General features: G+C 39.3%; 1 protein-coding gene across 14 annotated transcripts in view; it reads right to left on the bottom strand.

The window, feature by feature from the left end:
* The window catches only part of c2cd5 (C2 calcium dependent domain containing 5), a 56217-nt gene extending 45213 nt beyond the window's left edge, over positions 1-11004 (bottom strand). For all 14 annotated transcript variants that reach the window (XM_034176593.1, XM_034176596.1, XM_034176599.1 and 11 more), the window contains exons 1-7: positions 10814-11004; positions 10335-10443; positions 10168-10254; positions 9191-9362; positions 8996-9091; positions 1116-1271; positions 789-1026 (exon numbers count right to left, since the gene is read on the bottom strand). In XM_034176593.1, the coding sequence (XP_034032484.1) occupies positions 789-1026; positions 1116-1271; positions 8996-9091; positions 9191-9362; positions 10168-10254; positions 10335-10424 (839 nt within the window). In that variant the 5' untranslated portion in view covers positions 10425-10443; positions 10814-11004. The remainder of the gene's footprint in view (positions 1-788; positions 1027-1115; positions 1272-8995; positions 9092-9190; positions 9363-10167; positions 10255-10334; positions 10444-10813) is intronic.
* Positions 11005-17383: the final 6379 nt, after the last annotated feature.

Here is a 17383-nt window from a genome sequence, read left to right as displayed (position 1 = left end):
TTATTTTTTTTGTATCGTCATCCCAAGGAATTTAAATTGAAAATCTCTGAAGTTTTCAGAAAGGCACTGGTATTGACAGTGCATCACCTTTTTAGTCAACCAATCAGAATCTGTCTGCATTCACCAGATATGTCACACAAAATCTATTCCAAAAAAAAACAAAAACAAAAAACAATGTCTAATCTGCTTTCACATATGAGCTATGTGCCTGCTGAGGGTGAGTACTTTTGGTACAAACTTGTTCATAGATGTTTATCAATGTCTGAGAAACAAATCCCAGATGCAGCACATTTTTCTTTTGGGGGGGGAGAGACGCCATGCTCTTCTGACAGGAAAAAGAAAAAAAATTATATAAACCAGCCATGATAAGAACAGCAGAAAGTAAAGGCGAGGCTGATCAGAAAAGACACATACTGGATACTTACTAAAAGATGAAGCACTAGAACATGCAGGATAGTAGAATGCCATGCAAGAGCAGTCTAAAAGAGCAGACAAGGGGCATTGAGGATGACTGTGTGTGTACTGTACATGTGTGTGTCTCAGGATATGTTGTGTGCTGTTACTTTCATGGTGTAATACATGTGACATAATAGACACACAAACTGCAAAGGCGAATTAAAAATGCTGAGACACACACAGGAGTAAATGCTAGATTACACACAGCCTTATCATAACTTCCACACACACTCAGTTTCATGCAACACAACGCCCACCATTGCACATCCTAAGTCCTGTGAAACTTGTGCACGAAAGAGACAGGGTCCATGCTTGTGTTGTTTCATACTCACTCCTTTCCATCTTTAGAAGGGGAATTGCAGGCATTGGAAGCAGGTGCTGTGTTAGGGTGAATGTGAGTGTTGGTGTTGGGGGCACTTCCAGAGCTGAGTTTTTCCAGTGTACAGGCGGTACCTATAGCCCGCACAACCAGGCCTGATTCTCCCTCCAGGTCAAAACACTGCAGATAGCCCACCACAGCATTCCCACCCATTTCTAGGACCTTAAGCCCAATCTTCCTCTGTAGCTCTCCTAAATAAGACAAAACAAAAGCACTCATTAGAAGAACAAAACAGGGAGAACAAAATTTTAATTTACATCAACGTGAGAGCATTCCTTACCAGACATGAGAGAGATGAGCCTTTGACGAGCCTCGTTGGAGGCCCGAGGAGTTCGAATACGGTCAATCCACTGGTACTCTGGATCTTCATTCACAACAAGTTCTTCCACAAATCCGTGAACCATTACTGCCCGGTAGCAACGTGGAATAGATGTAGCTAGCATACAATAAGAGACAAACATTTACATTGCACGTGTGTTAGCCATCATCTCCACACTACCATTCAGATGTATCAAAAGTGAAATGGCCACAGAATTGTGCTGTGTGCCAAGCCAAATTCATGGCTGGCCTACGCATGTTTCTACAGCTATTGGTCCACTGCCGGCACGTACAGCTGATGCTGGGAAACTGTTAATAGTGTGAAAACAATAAGTCATCAGAGTGACGTGCACACCAGAGACACACTTATGAACAATTAGCACACCCATGTGTTTGCAATTATATGTGTGGATATAAAGGCATACGCAAAGTGATGAAGAAAACCGCATTAACATTGGCTGTGTTAGCATTGTTAGAGGACCTTCCAAATGGTGCAATCCAAGGTGAGAGTGTATTCAGCGAATGCGAGGATGTACTTGCAAATGACGATAATTGGCTCATAATCTGACTTCAATTATCAAGGCTACTGTTACTGAAGTTGCACGCAGGACTGTGGCCGGCCCAGAGCGCAATACGGCGAGGAGCCAGAGGTTGTCTACACTGGGCTTCCTGGCAACGGGCATTCCAGCAGAAGCTGGCCGATCGGTCAGGAGTATGCCAGTCAACCTTGAGACGAGCTATGTCAGCTGGGTGGGATGCAATCATCCAAATGCCATCCAGGTACATCACATTCAAACATTAAAGCACAATCTGCAGCAAAAGCTGGTTTCCCTAGTGTAATCGGAGCTATTAATTGCACACATATTGCTATAAAGGCGCCATCACATGATGAATTTGTTTTTTAATAGTAAAAAATTTTCATTCCATCAATGTTCAAATCATGTGATGTACAAATGCATTTGGGTTGGGAATAGCCTAGGAGCTGGCACAGTGCACAATGGGTGGCTGCTTAGTGAGTAAATAGTTTATTTGTACAATCGTTCTGAACTAAAACCAGCGCAGGCACATTTGGGCATGTGCACATTCAAATGTTTTTTGTTATTATTATTAATGTTTTTTCTTGATCATGAAACCAGAGCTGCAGAGCTTCATAATTAACAGCCCTCCAATTGTCTCCGTGTTCAGTATTTGTCAATAAATGCGTGTGTCAAGTTGTGAATTCGGTACTTTAACGTTTCCCATAATCCCCCTGGTGGCCCCCTGCACTTCCCAGAATGCACCATGGGGCCATCTTACAGCGCATGTAAACAATGGCAAAGTGAGGATGTGGATGACATTGATCCAGCGAGTTCACAGACAATTATGATGACATGTTCTCCTAAGTTGAGAGGGTTATCTAGAGGACATAGAGCAACTGTGATGGACTTCTGCTGTGCTCCGATGTTGTCTTATTGTCCATACTTCACAAGGTTAGTTTACACTGTGAGGACTGAGCAGCTGACACCGGAACTCTGCTGAAACTGACCTCTTGTGTGAGTCACGGACCGCAAGATGGCGCAAGGTTCACAACTGCGAAACAGCGAATGTCACACACTGTCAGCCGCTAAGCACCTCATTTTTTATAACTTCAATTTATGTGCGCTGCGCTGAGCCCACAGCGTTTACAGCCTCACACACACACACGCTCCCACCTAACTTTATTTCCACTTCATGTTTATTCCGTTCGACAGGGTACCAAATAAACTATCCCTACATGTCTCCACATCATTTCCATCATCTGTAGCTCACACTCTGCATAATTTATTTTCTGTGTTCATGTGGAATGATCGGACAGAGGGGAATCCCACGTCCAAGGGGCCATTTACATGAACATGCACATTTAAATAGAGAGAGGGAGGAGTTTGGTACGTCTGTATGTGCACTCAATTCCACGTTCAGTGGGATGCACAAACGGAATGTGCTTGGAACCATGCGCATACATCTGGATATTTTTGTGCATACACCAGTTTCTGGGTTTTAGTGTGCGCCATTTGTCAGCATGTGTCAGAAATCCACGCACGTCTTTGTACATGGGGCCCCTGGTTCTTCAAAATAAGCATGGACAGAATGGAGAATCCAAGGTATTTTGCTGATATGTAGCTTATTCTGTTGAATTCACCATAAATCCTCACGACTACAGTCCCCTCCAAAAGTATTGGAACATTTGGTATTTCACACATTTTAATTTGTCAACGCCATTTTAAATACAAAAAAATTAGAATTTCTAAAATGATGTTCCTTAAACTCAAACTGAAAGCAAATCTCTACAACTTGACATAATATTAATTAAAAATATAAAAGCCAAGATGATAGGTTGCATAAGTAATGGAACACTTTGGTATAATACCTGCAAATAATCAGTTTTATTGCCAGTTTTCTTCAGACAAGTCAGGGGATGGACACATGAACATTTCCAAGTCACTGAATATGTCTTGGACTTTAATTACATAAATTATGAAGAAATACAAACAGTAATACAAAACAGGATTTTCTTAAAAAGAAGACCTGAAACTTCAGCTACAATTTGCAAGAAGGTACATCTGATTTGATGTTTTGGTGAAAGAAAATCCTCCTCTATACCACTTTATCATGAAGCTGTAAAAAAGGTGATACAAAATGCAAAACATGCACTATTGCCCAATTTGTCCCATCGCAGCCACAGAAGCCTATAACTTTTTCTGGGTTGTCTGGGTGTCTTGGTGGCTTTCCTCACTCTTCTCCTTCTTGCACAGTCACTCAGTATTTTGAGAAATGTCTACTCCATGCAGGCTTACCATAGAGTACCATACTGTTTGTATTTCTTCATAACTGATGTAAATAAAGTCCAAAACATATTCAGTGACTTGGAAATGTTCATGTATCCATCCCCTGACTTGTCTCAAGAAAACTGGCAATTAACTTGATCATTTACAGGTATTATACCAAAGGTGCCCATTACGTATGCAGCCAATCATCTTGGCTTTTACATTTTTAATTAATTTCAAGTTGCAGAGATTTGTTTTCAGTTTGAGTCTAAGGAAGATAATTTTAGAAATTTTCAAATTGAGAAGCCGGATTTAGTTTTGATATGTGAAATGCCACAAACAAATTAAAATGCATGAAATACCAAGGGGCTGAATACTTTTGGAAGCCACTGTATTACAAATACTGTCAATGTCCAAAAATGGCAATAAAACTGATTTACAGATATTATACCACAGCGTTCCATTACTTATGCAACCCATCATCTTGATTTGTATATTTTTAATTAATTGAAATCATGTTGTGGAGCTTTGCTTTCAGTTTGAGTTTAAGGAGCATAATTTTAGAAAATTTTATTTTTTGTATTTGAAATAGCATAAACAAGTTAACGTGTGGAATTCCAAGTGGTGCAATACTTTTTGAGGGCACTGTATGCATCATGGATGTAGAACAGTATAATGTTCAAGTTGGAAACACAAAACAGCATAGAAACAATTTTATATGTGATGCAGGATTGACCTTTAATTTTTCCATTTTGGAAGTAGCTGCTGGGGGGATAAAAAAAATAATAACAATTGAGGCATGGCTAAAGCTTCCAGCATCAAAATATCCATTTTTATTCCTCTTATCTGTTCTGTAAAGCCCCGTTCACACTGGGGCTGCTCCCAGTTGCTTCCTGTGGTGTCATGACGACGCAGGAATATCTGTGTCAGGTGCGCGCAGCAGGGGGCAGAGAGGAGGTGTGAATGCAGCCTGCAGGTTCTCTGCACAGAGAAGTCAGAGTGCACAGTTTGGCTGCAGACAGACTGTGCACTCTGACTTCTCTTCTACTTTATATTTGTTCTTGTGCAGAGCTGCGCTCTGAGTACTGTTATAGTTTATCTTTCCTCCTTTGACTGCGAGATGCACGCGCACGCGAGTGAACCATCCTTAAGCAAATGTGGAGATGTCTGGAGTTCTACTTGATGTTGACATGTCCTGTCTCAGGACTTACGTCCTTTTTTTAACTGTGATGTGAGAGTTTGAGCAGAGAACAAGGAACTAATGCCTGCAGCCAGTTTTTTTTTTTTCCTCTTTTAATTGTTCACATGTGCGAGCGTGAACGAACGTCCATGAGTGGACTAGAGATGTCCGAACTTTTTACTGGATATTTTTGGCAATCAGTCTGTGAGCAGGACTTTTATGGATTTTATTTAAACACATTTGTGAGAAGAAGCTGCAGCTGTTTCTCAGTGCGTCTCTTCACCTGACAGCTCCACACAGAGAAGGAACTGAGCTGCAATCAGCATTTTTTTTCTGTGGTCGTTTTTTTCAGCATGTAGTTTTTACTGCATTAAAGTGTCCCTGCCACACTATGACGTTTTTACATATTCTTGAAGAATAAAAAAAGCTTTTTCTACATGTTTTTTTTTTTTTACCATAAAATTACACTGAACAAGGATTTAGACGTTTCGTTACTCATCTGAGAATTTGAATTTTCCGCCTGAGTTGACCTACTTTTTCGCTGCGACGGATGTGACGTCATTCGAGTAGATGTCTCGCAGCGCGGCTGTTTACCAACACGGCAGACACGGACAGCGAAGGCACAGTGCGCGATTATAGCAAAGATTTAAGTGACATATCGATTGTTTTTGAAGAAGATGAGGACGTTTCTGATGAAAGGAAGCCACGGTAAAAATAATGGGCGGCTCCAAACCGTGTATGTTCCAGCCGAATGCGACAGAAAGAGGATGAAACTGACAGCAGCAGCGTTGTGGAGGACGATATAAGCTGCTGAACGGTTTGTTCACTCACCACCTTTTCTTATAAATGATCATTTATTCCTGGCACGGTGTGTTTGTGTATGAAAAAAATATTTGAGCAGCACAGCGTGCTTAAACTCAGGAGTTTGTTCTAAAATCAATGAAAATAAAGTTTCTGTACATTCTGTATATATTTAATCATTTATAAGTCAGTTTCTTGTGATTGCTAATTATTCACTTTTTATTCAAAGCAAATGATTGCAAATCTTTATCTGAAAAGCTGTAGACCCACATGGGATGGGGGAAAAAGATTTCTAAATAAAAGAAAATTTTACTTTATCTGTTGTCAAATTTTATCAGGCATAATATTGTAGAAAAATGTTTATGCTAAATGGAGACTTTCCTGTCTAAAATACACATACAGAATATCTGTAATCATAAATTGTATCACATCTAATCTACTTTGAATGAACAGACATCTGAACAAAAAACAGGCTGTTCAGTTTACATGCATATGTATATTTGGAAAACACAAAAATGTCAATGTTCTGTTTTTTTCAGGTGCTCATGTGAACACAGTCAGCTGACGCCACTCGTGATCAAGTCTCCTTCTCATATGTTTCATTCAAATGAGAAGTGTTTTACAATTTGTTAAAAAAACATTTTATTCAGTCTATGTGAGCGACAGCAAAAAAGGTTCTTCAGATCTGCAAAACACCAGACCGACCAGAAATCCCCACCAATGATCCTCCTCCAATGACCAGCCAACGTGAAGGGACAAAGCTGAGGCTGATGCTGCCAAGCGGACCAGGTACCACCGATGAACCCAACCCCTCACTCCAGAGGAGGAAACTGGAAGCCAGTGTAGTCGGATGATGGTGATGTGTCCAAGTGTCCCCAGCACAACCGCAAAAATTGCCGATATGCGATATACTTTCTGCAACAAAAAAATAGTATGGATTTATGTTCAAAACAACAGTTCATTCTTTTTCTACTTGAATATTTTTTACTTTTTTCTATAAACCATGTAAATGAAACTTTCTATTTCATCTGCTGACTCGTACTGTGGAGCATCATGTAGGCATAGTGTGCCACTCTAAGGACATCTGCATCCAAACACACAATCGAGAAACTCGCCAGCTGTGTGACACATTGAGGATTTTCACCACCACGTTGCATCTCTGCCAAGACTGCAGAAATTTCCCTGCAACGAGACTCGATCACGAGTGGCATCAGCTGACTGTGTTCACATGAGCACCTGGAAAAAAAACAAAAAAAAAAACAGAACATTGACATTTTTGTTTTCCAAATATACATATGCATGTAAACTGAACAGCCTGTTTTTTGTTCAGATGTCTGTTCATTCAAAGTAGATTAGATGTGATACAATTTATGATTACAGATATTCTGTATGTGTATTTTAGACAGGAAAGTCTCCATTTAGCATAAACATTTTTCTACAATATTATGCCTGATAAAATTTGACAACAGATATAGAAGTAAAATTTTCTTTTATTTAGAAATCTTTTTCTCCATCCCATGTGGGTCTACAGCTTTTCAGATAAAGATTTGCAATCATTTGCTTTGAATAAAAAGTTAAGAATTAGCAATCACAAGAAACTGACTTATAAATGATTAAATATATACAGAATGTACAGAAACTTTATTTTCAGTGATTTTAGAACAAACTCCTGAGTTTAAGCACGCTGTGCTGCTCAAATATTTTTTTCATACACAAACACACCGTGCCAGGAATAAATAATCGTTTATAAGAAAAGGTGGTGAGTGAACAAACCATTCAGCAGCTTATATCGTCCTCCACAACGCTGCTGCTGTCAGTTTCATCCTCTTTCTGTCGCATTCGGCTGGAACATACACGTCTGGAGCCGCCCATTATTTTTACCGTGGCTTCCTTTCATCAGAAACGTCCTCATCTTCTTCAAAAACAATCGATATGTCACTTAAATCTTTACTATAATGGCGCACTATGCCTTCGCTGTCTGTGTCTGCCGTGTTGGTAAACAGCCGCACTGCGAGACATCTACTCGAATGACATCACATCCGTCGCAGCGAAAAAGTAGGTCAACTTAAGAGGCGGTAAATTCAAATTCTCAGATGGGTAATGAAACGTCTAAATACTTGATCAGTGTAATTTTATGGTAAAAAAACAAAGACAACATGTGGAAAAAACTTTTTTTATTCTTCAAGAATATGTAAAAACGTCATAGCGTGGCAGGGACCCTTTAAGTACACGGTATAAAAACAATCCTGCGTGATTTATACTGCGGGAACAATGGAATACAGCAGGAATCATAATTTGGCTTCAAGTCACGCCGGGTAACGCCTCTTTGCCCCGAGTTACGCCTGTTTGCTCCGACTTGCGCTGGAACCACTTCCTTTCTGCGTCGCGTACAGGACGCCAAAAAAATTAAACAGGTTAAATTTTTTGGCGCCCGACTTGCTTCCTCCTTTGCGCCCCTCGCGCTGTTGTGGCGCCGAGCTGCATCGTCTCGGCACTGAGTTGCTTCCAAGCGGCGTCATCATAACACACGGCGCAACTGGGAGCAACAGGGAGCACCCCCGGTGTGAAAGGGGATTGACAGGAGATCCCTAGAGGAGAATGTACTATAAATGTTAACAGGATACAATATAGATTTTATGAAACTAAAAGATCTCCTACAAAACAGAATACATTAAAGGAGTGAAAATAATTACTGAGAAAGGTGTTCTGAACAATATAATAAGACAAAAATCTGACATCGCTTTCGAACATTTATTAGAGATATAATCAAGAGGGATGTTTAACCTATTTTAAAAGTAATCAACAAATAAAATGAAAATTAAAATCAAGTTATCAAATAGGGTTTTGAAACTATGATCAGCTGTTTTTTTATTGTTGTTATTTCATATTTAATATATTGTTGTGTGCCATCAAAGCGTAAGCTTACAAAAATTCCATCTATTTCTGTATTACTTTGTGGACATTGCTACTATTCAGTCTGTACTGTCATCCTGCATTCTATAGTTGGAAATTTAAGCTCATATACGTATATGTGAATAAACTATACTGTAAGAAAAGAAATGTCATTTTAAAGCTTACTGCAGAAGAACTTGACCCCACAGGAGGACTGTCTGAAACGGTTCAAATCATTGAAGAGCTCCACTTTCACGATGATATTGATTTCCCCTCGGATACCTGACAGAAAATAGTGGAGAGAAATGCCTTTCCATAAGGAACTGTATAGTCTGGAACATATATTTTGTGATTATTATGGTCACAAGTTGATTCCTGTACCGTGGATGGTGTCATAGATGGGAAGCCAGCCAGAGATAACAGAAGCAGCCTCACTGCACAGTAGTGGGTCAATGTCAATGTAAACCTTCCCGATGGCATCATTAGCACTGTAAGTGTCATGGTCCAACACTGTAATTTGTAAGGGCTCATCCTGCAAGTCTTCATCGTCGACCTAGTAAGTAAGAGAGAGGAAGAAGCCCAAAGCAAGCAGAGATAAATAAGAAAAGAATTTAGAAACTACATAGATTAAACACAGCTTGGAATGGTCTCTTAACTTCTGTGAACATGTTAAAATCCTAATGAAACAGGATATATATAACACAGGGAAACATTAATTAAAGGCTGAATTAATGTAATATCATTTAAGGAATTGAAGGTTCATTGATTTAATGTCAGAGACATGATTTTGTTAGTAAAAATAAATAAAATAAAAAGCTATGGCTACTTGACCGAACTTTTATTTCACATAGTATATCTTAAAGTAATTAAAATTTTTCATGCCCAGAAAGTAAAAGCATGAGTTTTGTCATTCCTTGTGTTGGTAATAGCGTAGGGCTTGATAACAAAAACATAGATGAGTAGGTTTCTCCATGCCAATACAGCGCTGCGGCTATTTTGGCCCCATGACCTTCAAAATTAGGTCAAGGCCAGTCATCACTGAAGTTGGCCTTGACTTTGAAGGGATCCATGTTTGCTTCAAATTCCATAAACCTGTCTGAAATCCTTAGAAAGTTATTGAGAAAACAGTCTTCTTCATCATGCAGAGACAGTAATTTTAGCTCTGTGACCTTTCAATATTATGTCAAGGTCACTCATCATCAAACATGACCTAGACCTTGAAGGGATGCATGCATCCCTGCTGTAAATTTAGTAATCGTGTCTCAAATCTATAAGTTACAGGGAGTAGAGCTTCAGACAGATATTTCTATGCGACAGGGTACAATAAGTAAATAATAAAGACCTCAAACCCATCTTACCTCAAATTTGAACCACTCAGAGTTCCACTGCGGGTTGAGGGACTTTGGACAGACACCCGTTTTGAATGTTGTGTTACCAAATTTGACCTAATGAAATGTTAGACAAGTTATTTATTACTTTGATAAAGAATGACAGGATTTGTTGTTCTTGAAGCACCTTCACCCACCTCCACAAAAGCATCAGTGAGATCACTAGCTCTGTCCATCACAGGCAAGTGGCGCCCTGCCACAATTTTGGCCTTTAATTTCCCAGGCATGCTTCACTTTTAAGATGATCTGTGAACAAACATATAAACACGTGTGGCTTAGTGGCTGTTACCTGTCGCGGTCACCTGAAGAGCTTTACATGACATGGCATATGTTGCTGACACTATGCATAGATTCTTCCCTGTTTGCATGCTAACTACTAAGCTAGCTATATTAGATACGGGAGTTAACCAAGTTAGAGCGTCGGCTTCACCTAATGAATGCTAACTAACTACTAGCCTATAACAGCTAACATCAGCTAGTTACCTGGATTAGGGCTAGCAAGGCTAAAGCCACTTAAGCTAGGTCAACTGCATTGCAGCAAGTGGCTCTTTATCTCGGACGTGACTTCCACTGTTCCACCTACACATTATATTTCTTCAGTCGTTTTCGATCTTACCGATGCTACAACATCATCAGGCAGCTTTCAAAGCACCAGCAGCTTTGTGAGAATCGGACACGACAGTCGGCTGCCCACTGCACGTCTGACCTCCGTGTGTCGCTCATAACACCAAGCGTAAACCGCCGGTGTCGCCAAACTTAAAAATATATCTATACAGTCACAAACTAATATTTAAAAAGGTAACGGTATGAGCATTATCGCACATTTCGTTGCCTGGCTGGTAAACACTGCAGCTAGCTTCACGCAGGCGGGGGGTTAGTTATGCTGCCTTCTCGTGCTCCGAATAATGTGGTAATTCTGTAATTTCATTTTGCACCGGCGTCCCTCTGGGGTAAAGCGGATACTAAATATTTAATTTAACGACTTTTTTGACTGTAAGACTTCAAATATGTGCATGTTTTCACATATGCATATTTATTAAATATAAATGAAGTTGCGTAAATTAACAGAAAGAGTTCCTTTTTCCCGATACTCCCTAAAGCGGACGTTAAGGTTTGTCTTGGACATGTGCAACATCTACAACCCCTGGCAAAAATTATGGAATCACCGGCCTCGGAGGATGTTCATTCAGTTGTTTAATTTTGTAGAAAAAAAAGCAGATCACAGACATGACACAAAACTAAAGTCATTTCAAATGGCAACTTTCTGGCTTTAAGAAACACTATAAGAAATCAGGAAAAAAAAATTGTGGCACAGTAACGGTTACTTTTTTAGACCAAGCAGAGGGAAAAAAATATGGAATCACTCAATTCTGAGGAATAAATTATGGAATCACTCTGTAAATTTTCATCCCCAAAACTAACACCTGCATCAAATCAGATCTGCTCGTTAGTCTGCATCTAAAAAGGAGTGAACACACCTTGGAGAGCTGTTGCACCAAGTGGACTGACATGAATCATGGCTCCAACACGAGAGATGTCAACTGAAACAAAGGACAGGATTATCAAACTCTTAAAAGAGGGTAAATCATCACGCAATGTTACAAAAGATGTTGGTTGTTCACAGTCAGCTGTGTCTAAACTCTGGACCAAATACAAACAACATGGGAAGGTTGTTAAAGGCAAACATACTGGTAGACCAAGGAAGACATCAAAGCGTCAAGACAGAAAACTTAAAGCAATATGTCTCAAAAATCGAAAATGCACAACAAAACAAATGAGGAAGGAATGGGAGGAAACTGGAGTCAACGTCTGTGACCGAACTGTAAGAAACTGCCTAAAGGAAATGGGATTTACATACAGAAAAGCTAAACGAAAGCCATCATTAACACCTAAACAGAAAAAAACAAGGTTACAATGGGCTAAGGAAAAGCAATTGTGGACTGTGGATGACTGGATGAAAGTCATATTTAGTGATGAATCTCGAATCTGCATTGGGCAAGGTGATGATGCTGGAACTTGTGTTTGGTGCCGTTCCAATGAGATTTATAAAGATGACTGCCTGAAGAGAACATGTAAATTTCCACAGTCATTGATGATATGCGGCTGCATGTCAGGTAAAGGCACTGGGGAGATGGCTGTCATTACATCATCAATAAATGTACAAGTTTACATTGATATTTTGGACACTCTTCTTATCCCATCAATTAAAAGGATGTTTGGGGATGATGAAATCATTTTTCAAGATGATAATGCATCTTGCCATAGAGCAAAAACTGTGAAAACATTCCTTGCAAAAAGACACATAGGGTCAATGTCATGGCCTGCAAATAGTCCGGATCTTAATCCAATTGAAAATCTTTGGTGGAAGTTGAAGAAAATGGTCCATGACAAGGCTCCAACCTGCAAAGCTGATCTGGCAACAGAAATCAGAGAAAGTTGGAGCCAGATTGATGAAGAGTACTGTTTGTCACTCATTAAGTCCATGCCTCAGAGACTGCAAGCTGTTATAAAAGCCAGAGGTGGTGCAACAAAATACTAGTGATGTGTTGGAGCGTTTTTGTTTTTCATGATTCCATAATTTATTCCTCAGAATTGAGTGAGTCCATATTTTTTTCCCTCTGCTTGGTCTAAAAAAGTAACTGTTACTGACTGCCACAATTTTTTTTTCCTGATTTCTTATAGTGTTTCTTAAAGCCAGAAAGTTGCCATTTGAAATTATTTTAGTTTTGTGTCATGTCTGTGATCTGCTTTTTTTCTACAAAATTAAACAACTGAATGAACATCCTCCGAGGCCGGTGATTCCATAATTTTTGTCAGGGGTTGTATAAAGGTAACCATACCAAATAGTTTTTAATTACACCAAACTAAAGGGCACCCAGACAACAAATAGGACTGGTCATCGTTGTGGCTATCCTTCACTGGCAAGGAAGACAAGCTCTTGATCGATTCCCGGACAGGATGGTGGATGCAGAGATGACTGAACAGGCTCTTTCTTGATGTGCACTACTCCTTACAGATGCTGAATGTGGTTGCTGCAAAAAGCTTCTGCCGATCAGGATCTTACTCAGTCCCTCACTTGTTCTTCCCAGGTCTTCCAGTTGATGGAGCAGCTCATGAGGCTGTACTTCAGGAGGTCCTTGTAGCATTTCTTCTTCCCTCCTCTGGACCGTTAACCTTCGCTCAGCTGGGAGTAGAAGGATCTGAAATCCATTCTGACAACGTGACCCACCCGCCACAGCTGGTTCTTGATGATGACACACTCAATGCTTTGTAGCTTGGCTTCAGCCAGGATGCTGATGTTGGTACGGTAGTCTTCCCATCTCATGCAGAGGATACTCCTCAGACAATGTTGGTGGAATTGCTTGAGGGTCTTCACGTGGCAGTGGTCCAACCCTCAGATCCGTACAGCAGGGTTGGAATGATGATGGCTTTGTAGATGAAAAGTGTCATCTCAACGTCAAAGGTCTCTGCTACTGAAAACACGGTTGCGAAGCTGTCTAAAAGCAGCTCCTGCACAGCTGAGTCAGTGTTGGATCTCGTCACCCATGCCAGCGTTTGATGACACATAGCTTCCCAAGTATGAAAAAAGTGTCACAGCAGGAAGCTTTGGATTGACCATGTTGGGTGGAGGCTGGTATACAGTATCTGTCTTCTTCAGGTTCATGTGAAGACCAGGCTTGACATAGGCTTCAGAGAAGGTTTCAAGGATGTTCTGAAGATGTTATTCCATAAAGGACAACACACTACTGTTGTTGGCATACTGGAAGTCCATGAGCAAAGTGGTGGTGATTTACTTCTTGGCTCTCAGTCGGCTCAGGTTGAAGAACTTTCCATTCATTCTGTACACGTCAATTAATGGTGGCAGCTTGTCCTTGATCAAACGTAGGATTATTGAAGAGTTTAGGGGCGATGACGCACCCCTGGAAGTGAAAGAACAAACCCAGTCATTCCGTTTTTGTGCCATTTACTGGCACAAACTGTGGCGGACATGTCGTCACAGAGAAGCCTCAGGATCTTTATGAATTTCTCTGGACAGACCGTTTGGCTCAGGATGGTCATTGGCATTATTCTGACTTTTTCCCTACTTACAAAATATATGGGCTCACTGTCTTGTGCAGATTCTCTCTAAGCAATGTAATAATGGTAGAGCGCCATCACTTCAGCACCATCATGGGGATTTTCAAGTTCGGAGTGGCTATACGCCTAACCGTTGGTTCAGTAAAGTAAATACGCGAGTATATATGCCCAATCACAACTGACCAGTGAGTGCACTTGTAAGTTCACTTCCGGTTTCTTACAGGCAACAAGCAGCATTTTGTTCATAAAAACTGTTTCGTCGTCGTTATGAAGTTTGTCTGCTTTCATCCATTGCGGTGTTTTTTTTTTTCGCAGTAATTAAAGATGGCGCTGTTAAATGCATCAAACATATGCCGCTTTTCACGCTGCAATAGAGCCTTAAAAAAGTGGTGTAAAAAAACGTAGTTTAGATGCACAAAACGTGTCAAATACACGATCACGGTTGGGCGAATAAGGTAAGACATTATATTTATCTGTCCAAAGGTTGGGCGTGTAATGTTCGATGTATGACTTATCTGCCCACCAGTTGGGCGATGAGCCTTTGCCTTTCAAATTTAGGGTGTTTCCTTTGTGTTTCCCCAGGTAATTATTTTTTCACATCATTACAAGTTTCAGGGTTTTCCTGGAACTTTCGTACCGGCAGTCGGCAAAATCATCAGTCAGTGGAAGGGCTGTGTGTGCACATGAAGGCAGCCTGTGAAAACCAGCCTCATGTGGGGCTCTGGAGTGCAGCTTTGATAAATCCACTGTGCATCCTGTTGACAAATAAATGAAAACACTGATCAAATTCATTAAGAATCAGCCTGAAAAGGCATTTTTTTGAATTGTTAAACTCGATTCACTTAACACATCCTTTCGTGTCATCTGTGAGGTGGAGAGCAGCCAGGGGACCAACACACAGCGTTGTGTTTTTCAAAATACACAAATACACTGTTTCACTTTAAATACGCAATGATTCATTTTAGAATATCATCAACAGTGTGCATCTCTCGCTGTTGATATCTTTTTGAAGGTACACCAGACCTTTTTCTCAATTTTCACAAAAATTGTTAGTAACACTATGCGCTACTGTACAATGAATAATAATAATAATAATAAGAAGAAGACATTTTATAAAAATTTCCAGGCTCTGTTCTATAAGTGTCTCCAAGATATAGTGGTTTCTATTCCAAGTCAGACCAGTACTTCCTTTCAAGATGAATGACAATTATTTGATTTGTTCTGCCGACAATGTAACAAACATGGGCAAATCAAAGACCAGACTAACAGACACAGATTCTTTATTGTCATTGTAACAACTACAGCGAAAGGTAAGGTGCAAGCCTTTTACTGCAAATATAAACCTGAGGAAACCACACACAGAATTGAAAGGTCTGGGGAAGAAAATAAAATAAACAGAAATTTAAAAGAATGGAAAAGGTATGTCCAGAGCACAAAAAACTGCAAGTACATAGAGGCAAAAAAAAAAAAAAAAAAAGAGAGAGATTACACACACATATATATATATATATATATATATATATATATATATATATATATATATATATATATATATATATAACCAGGAAAGTATGTCCAAAACTGTGGATATTTCAGTGGCAGTGGATATTGCACAGAAACAAATATTAAAATAAATAAATAAAAGCTATTAATTTTCCTTTTGTTTAAGCTTTATAGCATTGATTACCATTTTTCCACACTGCAAACACTTGGCATAAAAAAGAAGAAAAAAGTCATAATATAAGGAATATATCACTTAAAATGAGCAAAATTATCTGCCAGCAGAAGAAGAAAATATAAGTTGTCAAGTTTATAAAAAACAAGTAAAAGTATCTATCTTAAGAAAACACGAATATCTTATAACTAGTGTGTTTTGAATTAAAACAAGGAGAATATCTAGCAATTACTTTGTCAATATAAGAAATTGTTCTTAAATTCAGTATTATGTTAGTGCTGCCATCATTCAATAAGGGTATATGGTAGGTAATCTATCTTGAATCTAGTATAGGTAGACTTAAAATAAGACAACAAATAAGGAACAAAACATTTGAAACAAGTGACATACTTGTTACCAGACAGCCCAAAAGCTGTCTGGTAAGAAGGAAATTCTTATTTTAATAATAATTTTTTTCCCCCCTTGATATAAGATATTTCATCTTAGGAAGATTTAATTTTTTGCAGTGCAGGCATCTTTTGAGGAATAGGATATTTAACCTAGATACTCTTCAGTGCTATTTTAAGAAACAAAAATTATGTTATAAATATCCTGTGCTGTCCTGATTTTTGTTTTCAAATCGCTGAAAGATGCAGGGCATTCAGAAAGTATTCACAGTGCTTCACTTTTTTTTCACATTTTGTTGTTACAGCCTTATTTCACAATGGTTGAAATAATTTTTTTCCTCAAAATTCTATATACAGCACCCCATAATGACAATGTGAAAAAGTTTGAGATTTTTGCAAATTGATTTAAAAAAAAGGCCAAACAAAACAAACCGTAAGTATTCACAGCCTTTGCCATGAAGCTCAAAATTGAGCTCAGGTGCATCCTGTTTCCACGGATTATCCTTGCGATGTTTTTTTCAGCATAATTGGAGTCCACCTGGGGTAAATTCAGTTGATTGGACATGATTTGTAAAGACACATACCTGTCTACATATAAGGTCCCACAGTTGACGGTGCATGTCAGAGCACAAACCAAGCATGAGATCAAAGGAATTGTCTGTAGACCTCTGACACAGGATTGTTTTGAGGCACAATTCTGGAGAAGTGTACAGAAACATTTCTGCTGCTTTAAAGGTCTCATTAACCACAGAGGCCTCTGTTATCCATATATGGAAGAAGTTCGCCTCCACCAGGACTCTTCCCCCTCTTCCAAGATGCACCTGAGCTCAATTTTTGAGCTTCATGACAAAGGCTGTGAATATTTATGTCCATGTGATTTCTTAGTTTTTTTTTTTTTTTTTTTTTAATTTTTAATAAATTTGCAAAAATCTAAAAAAAAAAAAGTTTGTTACACTGTCATTATGGGGTATTGTGTGTAGAATTTTGAGGGGAAAAAATAATAATTTCACCCATTTCGGAATAAGGCTGTAACAGAACAAAATGTGGA

This window comes from Thalassophryne amazonica, chromosome 8, assembly GCF_902500255.1.
Source record: "Thalassophryne amazonica chromosome 8, fThaAma1.1, whole genome shotgun sequence".
NCBI lineage: Eukaryota > Metazoa > Chordata > Actinopteri > Batrachoidiformes > Batrachoididae > Thalassophryne > Thalassophryne amazonica.
Note: the sequence above shows the minus strand (reverse complement) of the source record. Positions and strands in the feature narration are given on the sequence as shown.